At 43.6% G+C, this 12,305-nt stretch overlaps 1 protein-coding gene across 2 annotated transcripts in view; it reads right to left on the reverse strand.

Annotated features, from left to right (window-relative positions):
* ACC (acetyl-CoA carboxylase) overlaps positions 1-12,305 on the reverse strand; it is a 59,918-nt gene that overhangs the window by 41,130 nt on the left and 6,483 nt on the right. For both annotated transcript variants that reach the window (XM_028179099.2, XM_089737644.1), the window contains 11 exons: positions 11,845-11,938; positions 9,640-9,755; positions 8,098-8,271; positions 7,288-7,450; positions 6,560-6,722; positions 5,865-6,009; positions 5,000-5,109; positions 3,583-3,749; positions 2,715-2,926; positions 2,070-2,175; positions 891-1,028 (listed from right to left, as the gene is read on the reverse strand). In XM_028179099.2, coding sequence (XP_028034900.2) covers positions 891-1,028; positions 2,070-2,175; positions 2,715-2,926; positions 3,583-3,749; positions 5,000-5,109; positions 5,865-6,009; positions 6,560-6,722; positions 7,288-7,450; positions 8,098-8,271; positions 9,640-9,755; positions 11,845-11,938 — 1,588 coding nt within the window. The remainder of the gene's footprint in view (positions 1-890; positions 1,029-2,069; positions 2,176-2,714; positions 2,927-3,582; positions 3,750-4,999; positions 5,110-5,864; positions 6,010-6,559; positions 6,723-7,287; positions 7,451-8,097; positions 8,272-9,639; positions 9,756-11,844; positions 11,939-12,305) is intronic.

Raw genomic sequence — 12,305 nt, forward strand, 5'->3', positions numbered from 1 at the left:
CATTAACAGTGACAACAGCTTTGTGAGATTTAACGGAAACCAATATAAGACGAACAAAGCCAGGGAGTCCATGGACATCATCACCTAGGAACGTAAGGTAGATTTCAATTTTGGTATATAACAGTCGCCGCACTCTTCAAACCGGAACGTTACTGGTTCGGGGCAGAAATAGACAGGGTACAGGTAACAGCATACCTCCTTTTTTTTTCGAGCATGGGGTTCGAACTTCCTACGAGGTCCCCACGCCTAGGGGGGCACGCGTGGTACGTGGGACTTTACAGTCTGCAGATGTTAAGAGCAGACCACGGGCTCAAAGATGTTTTAAGGCCCTAAGGAGGGGGTGGGGGGGTAGACTCGCGGCGCCACCCGTAATTACGCAAATGATTATTTCGGGTTTGATTTTTATTACGTGATATACGTGAAGTCATCGTGGCCTAAAGGTAAAGACGTCCGGTGCATTCGTATGTAGCGATGCACCGGTGTTCGAATCTCAGGCGGGTCCCAATTTTTCTAATGAGATACGTACTCAACAAATGTTCACGACTGACTTCCACGGTGAAGGAATAACGTCGTGTAATAAAAATCAAACCCGCAAAATTATAATTTGCGTAATTACTGGTGGTAGGACGTGTTATGAGTCCGCGCGGGTTGGTATCACCACCCTGCCTATTTCTGCCGTGAAGCAGTAATGCGTTTCGGTTTGAAGGGCGCGGCAGCCGTTGTAACTATACTGATACCTTAGAACTTATATCTCAAGGTGGGTTGCGCATTTACGTTGTGAATGTCTATGGGCTCTGGTGACCACTTAACACTAGGTAGGCTGTGAGCTTGCCCACCCGCTGCGGGACTCAAACCCCGGCACCATGCTACCCCCATCCGCGAGAACTCACCGGCCAACGTGTTCTCCAGTATCGATCTGTACTTGTTGTGGGCGTGATTCAGCTTCTCCGAGACGGTAGCGTTGTCGTCCAACGAGAACTGGCCCTTGTACGGCTGGGCCGTCGTCACCAGCGACGGGTCGTCCAGTTCTGTTGAAATAAACATTTATCTAAACTAGCGGTCCCTCGGTAGTCGAAATTCGACTATAGTTAATTGAAATTATAAGTTTGAACATTATTATAGTTCTATTATCACATTTCTATAATCACGGATTTCGTTAGGACTACACTACAAATAATATTAAAGACATGCAATATTAATCTATTCTCAATTTGACCAGACTTTAAACAATAACAAAAGTTTGACAACAGACAATAAACAAAGAGTATATGTATGTGTTGTGTCAAATACACGCTAGTGTGTGTAGTGTTTTTCTTTATTGATTTAATGTATTTATTACGCATAATTAAAAAAATAATAATATTCTGCACTCCTTCTCTATATTCTCTATAAGTGTGGGTAATTTCAGACTCCTCCGTAATTTTCGCAAAAAGGGATACAAAGTTTTTGCTTCACGTATTAATATATAGATTAACCAAACCGTTTATAATATTAGTATTTCGACCCAGTGCAGCAGTTAGCGCTCCTGACTGTTGCGTCGAGGGTCGCGGGTTCGATTCCCGCATCCAAGTATTATGTGATGAGCATGTTTGTTTTGTGTTTGAGTGTTTATTATCTATATATGTATATAATTGAACATATATAAGTATGTTTATCTATATTGCTATTTTTGGACCGGTGTGCTTGGACCGAGCTTTTTAACCTTCTCGATAGCGTAAAAGTTAGCTCATATTTGTATGGAATGGGATCGTTTGCGTACGTTCGCCAGTAGGGGCGCTGTTCCAACTGCATACAAAATTGGCTTAACTTTTACGCTATCGAGAACGTTAAGAAACTCGCACTAAGCACACGGATGACCATGTGTTAGTTATTCCCAGTTATATTTACAAGTATGTTTGTTACTGTTGTTTTATTGTATGTATACTGATGAACGAGGTCAGGACCCGCCTAGTGTTAAACGGTTACCACAGTCCGTGGACACCCATATTGAGACTTGAGGCGGATTTCTCATGATCTCCGGTCGACGGATCCGTTGGCGTGGCCGCGCCCCCCGGCTGCCCCCCACCTACCCAGAGTCCCGATCAGGGAGCCCATGTCCAGAACCGCTCCGGGCCGCAGATTCCACGTGACCTTGCCGGATTCCGGGGCGGACAGCGTCATCACCATTTTCATCACCTAATTCGGACAAAAGACAATGTTACAAACGATTACTTACAAATTGGCTTTTTGTTTGTTTATAGCTTAATTGGGTGGACGAGCTCATTCCCCACCTAATGTTAAGTGGTCACCGGAGCCCATAGACTTTATAACATAAATTCCACCACCCACCTTGATATAATAGCCTTCAAACCGAAACGCATTACTATTTTATGGCAGAAACAGGCAGGTTTGTGGCACCTACCTGCGCAAACTCACAAGAGGTCCTACCACCAGTAATATGCCTACCTGTTTACGACTCTATAATCTTTATTATGAGTCTATATGGATCCTGCTCGTTTCTACCATGTAACATACATCCGCTTGCCATTTATGTGAGCGTTTTTGGACAGGTAGCGTGAACTTAACAATTCTCAGTAAAAACTGAGACTTTAGAACTATTATTTCAAAGTGGGTGGCAACATTTACGTTGTAGGTGTCTATGGGCTCCCGTAACCACTTAACATCAGGTGGGCTGTGAGCTTGTCCAGACATTTAAGCAATAAAAACACACGTACCTCGATCTCAGCGTAGGGCTGTCCCTTGTCGACGTGCCCTCCGTCTTCCACCAGCGTGTTGATCAGCTTCCCCGCTGAAGGGGCCCTCAGACTCGAAGGGTCCTTCTCCTTTTCGAAGACCACCGTCTGGTTTCCTATTACTATCCTGTACTTGTCCACTTCGTCTTTCAAGTAAGTCGTGAAGGAGGCGCCGTCCACCGACAAGAGAGTACCTTGATATGAGAGAAATTTATTTAACAAAACATACAAAATTGTACATATCACGCGTGGTAGAAATGAAACCTTCAGAGATATTTCTCTAACAAACTAAATCGATAGAGGAAAGGTTATTTGGTTTAAACGATTTTTTTGCAAATTTACAGTGGAGCAATTGAAAGTTTAAAAAAAAAAAAACTCATAACAAAAAAACTTCTTCAGCTATTTGAATGGAATAAACTTTATTGAAGTTCTATTAAAAACATCGAACTGTTGATGCTGATAGCAAATAAAACGAACCTTTAATTACAAAATTACATTTACACAAACATAGCCCCCTGTCCTGAACGCTCTCTCGTAAGAGTATAGTCACCCGCTCAGCAGACTATAATTACCCTCCGTAGAGATTTTTTTTATCGCCCTTGCAGGCAGACGAGCGTACGGCCCGTCTGATGGTGAGTGGTTATCGTCGCTCATGGACGTCAGCAGTGCCAGAGGTAGAGCCAAGCCGCTACCTACCTTTTGAGTACTCTCCACAAGCTTCGTTTGAAGAAGGACAAGCATACGTGGCAAACAAGATTTCTGGAAACGCACTGTGGATGAACGCAGTGGCTCCAGGAATATGCCCCCCTCCAAAGAACACAGTCGTGTCGATGTCCCCCCGTCTACTCACCGCCGTCGGTCAGCTTGTGCACCTCCAGCTCCTTGAAGCTGCCGTTCATGGCCAGGAAGTAGGACGTGAGGCCGGACTTGGTCGCCGACACCTTGTACTTGTGTCCGCTGTGGATGAGCTCCACCTCCACTGTATTCGACAGCTGGCTCGACCCTTGGATCTGACCTCTGAGCGGAGAACATACTTGTCGGTGAGTGCTTGGGGCGGCGTGAGGGTGAAACTTATGACTTAACGAAAGAATTTTGAAGCCGATAATCAACAAAGCTAGGATTTCCTGCACCGGGCTAGGAATTACGTAGGGGGGACCACGCCCACCGGCCTGGGGTCGGCGCAGGAACCACTTCACCACCGAGTCGCGTCAGAGTGCTTTAAAAGCAGACTTACCAGCCCGGCGAAACCAGGTTATCCCCCTCAGGTTACCGGCGGTTAGGTTAGCATCAGCAGACGCGTCTCTGAGGCATAGAGATCGGAGACACCACAGACCGAAACTCAGGACTGTTTTTTTTTTGGAGTTTACTCCTTTAGAATCGATTTACATATATAGGCCCGGGGTATGAAAATTATGGGGACCAAAATCGTACTAGCATGTCACACGAAATGCGTTATGCGCATGTCACACGAAATGCGCGCCGGGCTGCTGCGCCGGCAGTCCGCCACAAAGCCTCGTACTGATCGCGCGTTTCTCTCATTATTGTATTTTCATATATTTGTTAGTCGTTTGTTTTGTGTCTCGTTAATTTGTTAATAATCTGTAGTGTATCGTGTTGTCGTAATATAGAACTATTTCTCGTATTGTTTCGTTTAATTTTTTATATCCAGTAAACTCCAGTCGTGCGTCGGAGCGGACACACACACTTTTTTTTTTTTATTGCCCTTGTAGGCAGACGAGCATACGGCCCACCTGATGGTGAGTGGTTACCGTCGCCCATGGACTTCAGCAATGCCAGGGGCAGAGCTGTATTGATACAGCACCAGTGTTCTGATTATATCCAGTGCGCATCAGTCTCACATCCGCAGTCACTCACAAGTGTACGAACTCTAAAGCGGGTCGTTGTATTGACTCAATGATGTCTACGGACCTCTATAACCACTGCACAACAGACGTGAAGCAATAACTGAATGAGTTTTAATTTTTTTTTGTTGCTTAGATAGGTGGACAAGCTCACAGCCCATTTGGTATTAAGTGGTTACTGGAGCTCATTGACATCTACAACCTAAATGCACCACCCACCTTGCGATACAAGTTCTGAGGTATAAGTATAGTTGCAACGGCTGCCCCACCCTTCAAACCGAAACGCATTACTGCTTCACGGCAGAAATAGGCGGGGCGGTGGTACCTACCCGTGCCGACTCACAAGAGGTCCTACCACCAGTAATTTGTACTTCCATAAGAGATTTATAAATGAAAGCCCCTCACTTCTCGAGCGCGCTCTTGAACTCCTGGAAGTTGGCTGTGATGATGCTGTCAGCGATCAGGATCGAGCCGCATATGACGCCCAGCATGATGTCCGGCTTCTCCGATTGCATCTGCGAAGGTAAATCGAGTCATTTACTTAATTATATTTGATATATATTATAATATACTAAGCTGATAGCCTTGAGAGGCAATTTCAGCGTAACCTTAACTAGTAGGTGAGCTCATGGTGCTCAAATCGGAGATGTTGCTAACACTGGCCCTAGCCAAAGCAGTGCTTCGCAGAATCTACCACCGGATCGGAAACGCGACCCACTGAGAAGATCCGGCGAGAAACTCAGTGGGCTGTGTCTGTGGGTTAATTCACTCGTCGAGCCCTTCGTCGCAAGCGACGCGACGGGTTCGACGAGGACGGTGACCGGTGCTTCCTAAAAGCACTGTGATATATATTTGATACTTTAATATTCTATATATCAAATACTTCAGTTTCGAATGAACGATACAATAATATTGTGCGAACTACCGTTTACCTATAGCGCGATATGGTAAGCTCTAGTGCAGTCCAGCTTTATAAGTAAGCTCATCGACGCCAGCGAAGCCAGGGGCACAGCCAAGCCATCACCATACTCTTCGCAAACCTCGATTAATTAGAGGAATTGAGTATTACCTGTGTGCTTAGTGCGAGTTTTTTAACGTTCTCGATAGCGTAAAAGTTAACTCAAATTTGTATACAATTGGAGCAGCGCCCCTAGCGGCTAACGTAGGCAAACGATCCCATTCCATACAAATATGAGCAACTTTTACGCTATCGAGAACGTTAAAAAACTCGCACTAAGTACACTGATAAGATACGGGTTACTGCACTCACCCTCTCCGCAATAAGAGCGTCCAGCCAGCTGGTGTCGATGTTGTTCTCCTGGAAGGAGGTCGTCTCCAGCAACGTGATGAGGTACTCCACGGTCGTTCGGAAGTCGCCCCGTATGCTCAGCTCCTTGAGGGCTATCACCAGGTTTCTGTTGGACAGTCGGTACAGGCCTTCAATCAGACGGAATGGGTAGGAATCCCGCTATCAACTGCAAATTTATGTTATACCTTATCGACATTCATGTTTGAAACTAAAGTATGCTGTAGACGTGTATAGGTTGGACCAGACCAGACCGTATTTATAGGTCTGGAGGCCTCAAGGGCAACAGACCAACAGGCAACAGGCAACGCCCCCTGGCCCCAAATTATTTTCCAAATAAAATGATATTTCAATAAATAATTCATTGTGATACCACTTAGATTTTCTTAGTATTTGACAAATATAATCGGAGACAAGAATTATCTGAAATTAAATTTCGGAGAAAGGAAAAGATGTTTACTAGTGTTTACTTGTTGGAATTCGAAAGATTTCTTTTTCAAAGTCTCTATTGTGGGGGCCCTCCGTTGGTGGAGGCCCCGAGGCTTTCGCCCCAGTTGCCCTCCTCTAAATCTGGCCCTGCCGAAGACCTCCCAATGAGCGAGTGGTATTTAGTGTGCACTCAGAGCAGCATCGTAATGGTTGGTACATATGTTACTCACTCTCTGGCCTGCTCCCGGGTCTCGCCCCAGGAGAAGCAATGGCCGAACTGCGAGTCCGCGAACTCGTGCAGGCCGCCGGACGCCGCCACGCTGAAGTAGCCCCACACGTTCTTCGAGGACCTGAAGTTCAGCTCCTGGACCGTTCCAGAAGAAGGCTTGAAGCCTGAACGAAAAAGTTTTCATCACTTAGATGCAGGAAAGGTTTAAACGTTTTGTTGCTGTAGTAGTAAGCTGAGAGCAATAATATTGAAGAGTGACGTCACTGTACACCATACAGATTATAATCGACAGACTGAAAGGATATTTGATTTAAGCAACATTTATCTTTGTAATTAAAGGTGCGTTTTATTCGGTATTAGCATCAACAGTTCGGTGTTTTTAATTGAACTTCCATTAAGTTTACTCCTGGTGTTAACCGGTTACCGGAGTCCATAGACACCTACGACGTAAATGCCGCCACCCACCTCGAGATATAAGTTCTAAGTTCTCAGTATAGTTACAACGGCTGCCCCACCCTTCAAACGCATCACCGTAGAAATAGGCGGGGTGGCGGTACGCACCCGTGCGGACTCGAGATGTCCTACTACCAATAATATCTGAGGACGTTTTTTTCAAATTTAATGCTTTAAATGGCTTTCCGGTAAAGTTGCAAAAATATCGCTTAAGCCGAATAAGTTGCCTTTCATCCCTCTATAGATGCAGTCTTCATTTTCGCAACTCTTACAAACCTTCGTCCGGATTTTCCGAGGTGATCCTGGCGGCGATGACGTGGCCCCAGGGCGAGGGTCGCTGCTTCGGCTCGTCAAAATCGATCTGGGTCATGCCCCACGGCGACTCTCCGTATAGAAGACGTATATCTTTTATATGGTACAGAGGGAGACCCATAGCAATCTGTACAGAGATAATCAAGTTATTTGAGACTAGAAAAAAAGATATTAGTATTAATTATCTTAATAGAAAATGAGAAGTTTAGATAATCATTTTACTGATCGTAAGGCACGAGTCTTGCGAGTCCACACGAGTAGGTACCACCGCCCTGCCTATTTCTGCCGTGAAGCAGTAATGCGTTTCGGTTTGAAGGTGAGTCAACCTTTGTACTGTAAAACTGAGACTTAGAACTCATGTCTCAGGGTGAGTGGCGGCATTTACGTTGTTGAGGTCTATGGACTCCAGTAATCACTTAACACTAGGTGGACCGTAAACTCGTCTACCCATTTAAGCAATAAATAAAGTAAAAAAAAAATTTAGTAGAACAGCCAACATAATATATATAAAACTAGGCAATAAATTAAAGATTTACAGACTACGCTAGCATTGGACCCTACTATACGGTAAGCCGAGTTATAAAAGACCTTGGTCTACTCTAGTCTACTCTGGTCTACTCGGTAGAGCGCTTGTCTCTGTGTAATTCCACACCAAAACTACTTTATGAGCTTTCACAAAAAGAAACCACTAATTTAATTCTGAACACAAAAAGACCCCGGTCTACTCTCCCTCTTTACTCTACCCTTCTATTAACTATACCAAAAACTACATACCTGAAGTTGTGCGGCCGGTAGATTCACGTCCGCCACCATCTCTGTGCAGGGATGCTCCACCTGGAGTCGAGGGTTCAGCTCTAGGAAGTAGTAGGAGCCGCTCGAGGGATCGTACAGGTACTCCACTGTTCCCGCGCTAACGTAGCCCACCATCTTGGCCAGACGCACCGCGGCCTGCGAACAGAACGGTAAGTGAGAACAGCTCTCTTGCTAGCTCTCTTGAGCTCACAGCCCACCTGGTGTTAAGTGGTTACTGGAGCCCATAGACATCTACAACGTTCATGCGCCAACCACCTTGAGATATAAGTTCTAAGGTCTCAAGTATAGTTACAATGGTTGCCCCACCCTTCAAACCGAAACGTATTACTGCTTCACGGCAGAAATAGGCAGGGTGGTGGCACCTACCCGCGCGGACTCACAAGAGGTTCTACCACCAGTAATAGTGGTTGCGCACTTCAGCCATGCCAGGGTCAAGAATAAGATGCTGCTGCCTAGCTCGTCGTCTCTTTACAGAAGAACGAAAGCATACCGAGAAGTGTAAGGCTATCTGGTACTGTTACGCGTTGGGGTTCAGGATAAATAAAAATTCTACTGAAGTGTAAATTAACACTGTATTTATCTCAGGACACTTAAAACATTTCACAAAAACTTTAAAAGTCTCAATTCGTCTCTTCCACTTCGCCTCAGGTGATCCATTCACTGTTTCGCTTCGAGTAGTTCCGATTACTAACCGACCGCGTGCCATCTCTGCAACGCTTTTCTAGTCAATACGACATCCCTAAAATAATCGAGAACATTCCTCACAATTCGAGTATTTTCGATGTGTAATTGTTTCCGCTATCTGACAATAGATGGCGTTGTACTTCTCGAGCGTTTTAGACGTTACTAGAACCTCTGATATTCGTTTCGCTTAATCGGCGATAGATGGCGTTACTCTTACCGGCGTAACAGTATTATAAGTTCCAGTCTACTCTATTCAAATAAAATTGTTAGGATAATTTTTTACAAATTTTAAACATTAAATGGCTCTCATGTAAAGTTGCAAAAATGTCGCTTAAACGAAACAGCCTTTCACCCCTCGACATTCCTATCTTAACTAGTAGCATCGGATTGATGAGGAAAATGGAGTTCGTAGCCCGGCTACCTCGAGTTAAGAGACTCACCTTTTTTTTTTTTTTTTTTTATTGCTGAGATGGATGGACGAGCTCACAGCCCACCTGGTGTTAAGTGGTTACTGGAGCCCATAGACATCTACAACGTAAATGCGCCACCCACCTCGAGATATAAGTTCTAAGGCCTCAGTATAGTTACAACGGCTACCCCACCCTTCGAACCGAAACGCATTACTGCTTCACGGCGGAAATAGGCGGGGTGGTGGTACCTACCCGTGCGGACTCACAAGAGGTCCTACCACCAGTGATAGGACTTAGTCACCTAAGAGACTATAGAACGTAAATGCTCATCCGTCTACAGGGGACTTGAACCTCATGTCTCAAACTCACCGATCGGGCGTGAGTCTATCAAGGGAAACTTAAGAGATACCTTCTCCATCTCGATGAAGACATCAGGCTTCGCGACGGCGGCCGGTGCTTCCTCGATGATCTTCTGATGGCGACGCTGGATGGAGCAGTCGCGCCCGAAGAGCGATATCGCGTTACCTGATCGGTTTATGAAACAAATAATATTGTAATAAAAATAAATAATAATAAAAATAGTGTAAGAAAAAATGATTTTATTGTAAAAAAACCGTGGGGTGCATGGTATCGCTAGTTATAAATATGTACCTGTACTGTAGGCGCGCGAGTTCATGTCCATCCTGAGGAATGCGGTAGTGCTGTGACCTAATTAATTATGGTAATGTCGATAATAACTACCGATTTAGTCAACAGCTGTCAATTTGATTTTATGTAACTCAAGGTAATTTTGCAATTTATGAAATAAAATAAATGTGATAAGTAATTACTTGTTTATTTCTATCAGAGAAAAATATTTTTAAATTCCAATTCAATCACTATCGAATTCAAATTCAAATTCAAATTCAAAATCATTTATTTCAACTTGGATGTCATCAAAAACACACTTGTTGAATGTCAAAATGTAAAAGAAAATGTTAACTCTACCACCGGTTCCAAAAAAAAAGCCACAGTCCTGAGAAGAACCGGCGAAACAAACTCAGAGGCCTTTTTTTTTTTTTTTTGTATTTTCTCAACTATTTTCTTTTTTTTTTTAACAAGAAAACATATTTACAGTATACAAAAAAACAAGTCAAAAAAATACAATTCAAATAAATAATAATAATAATGAAAAATGAAAAGGCCAGGAGCGAACGCCTCATTCCCACGTAGTGCCATCTAGTAAAAAATCCTTAACTTTATAATATGCCTTGTTGCACAAACGTTCCTTGACAGTTTTCTTAAATCTATGAACAGGTAGTAGTTGAACGTTTTGTGGGATCTTGTTGAAAAGCTGTACACCCAGCCCCCTGAAAGAGTTGCTTATTTTCTTAATTCGAGCCGCCGGCAACGCAAGCCTATGTTTGTTCCTAGTGTTCACATTATGCAAATCGCAGACTCTGGGGAATTCTACAATGTTTTTACGCACGTACAATAAATTTTCAAAAATGTATTGGGACGCTAAAGTTAGAATTTTGATTTCCTTAAACTTGTCCCTCAAGGATTCCCTCGGGTGCATATTATAAATATGCACGAATAGCCCTCTTCTGCAGGATGAAAATCGTTTCGACATCGGCAGCATTGCCCCATAGCAAAATGCCATAGGACATAACACTATGAAAATAACTGAAATAAACTAGACGTGCCGTATCTTCATCAGTATACGTTCGTATTTTTTTTACCGCAAACGCTGCAGAACTAAGTCTATTCGCTAACTTGCATATGTGAGGACCCCACTGCAGCCTGGAATCAACTGTTATACCAAGAAAAACTGTCGAATCAACAAGCTCCAGTGTCTCTCCACTTACAATGATATTAGTGTCTACTTGTCTAACATTAGGTGTGGTAAATTTTATACATTTTGTTTTTTTGTTATTTAATAACAGATTATTAACACTAAACCAATGTACCACGCGCGAGATAGCATCATTCACATCGTCATAATCTTCCAATTGTCGTTTAATTTTAAACAATAAGGATGTATCATCAGCGAATAATACGACCTCGTGACGGGTTTCAATAAACTTTGGTAAATCATTGATGTACACAAGAAATAAGAAGGGACCCAATATGGAACCCTGAGGAACACCCATATTAAGGAAAAAGGAAAAGGAAAAGAAAACCGACAGATTAGAGTCTGAATCAGTATGTATCTTTTTTCAGTAGTTTTTTTTTCTATCTGAACTTGTTGGAAGCGGAGTAGTCATGGTTAAATAACACAATAGCGTTTGCGTAAATTTTCGATAGCGATAAGCGCGCGTCACAACCGTCACGGACAACACTCGACATCAAACAAATGCGGGGAGGCGGGCGGGGAGGCGGGCGGGGGCGGGGCGAGCTGTCCCCCGCGCATCGCCTCTGGCCCCGATGGACATGAACTCGCGCGCATACAGTACATACGTAGGCCTTTTTGTTAAATAATCTGTGACATGACAGCTTACTAGGGTTGACAAAATTTTTGGCTTTGATATTTAGTTATAATTTTTACGGAGTATTTTGTAACACGTTGTCTATTAACAGCCTCAAATGTTGTTTACTATGAAGAAAGCTTTTTAAGTCGCTGGATCGAACTAACCGTACTGGTCTGCGAGGAGCTGCACCTCCAAGTGGCGGGCGGACTTCGCGAGCTTCATCACGAATATAGGGGAGCCCGGGACCTCGGCTTGGACCTGCACCAGACAATAACATTCAATATACATATGGACTTTTTGGCGGGAAAGCGAGGAGTGCAGTTGTGTGATTTGTTTTATTTTGTCTATTTAGTGTTTCTTCAGGTTTAAATGTGTAATAACGCTGGTTTATTAACTGTTTAATATCTGTGAAAGTGCACAAATGTGGGAAAATGAAACAAAGGCGCTGGTCGTAACTTCTCGGGATCCTCCAAAAAGTCCACTGAAAAAATCTAAGTAAACGACCACCATTTTACTGAGATTATATTTCATCCCATATCATCTCATCTCATTTCATCCCAGTTGATTAATGTCTCAAATTAATCATCTTCATTTCATTTCACTCCATATTATCATTTTTCATAAA

Source organism: Bombyx mandarina, chromosome 23 (genome assembly GCF_030267445.1).
Source record: "Bombyx mandarina strain Sakado chromosome 23, ASM3026744v2".
Lineage (NCBI taxonomy): Eukaryota > Metazoa > Arthropoda > Insecta > Lepidoptera > Bombycidae > Bombyx > Bombyx mandarina.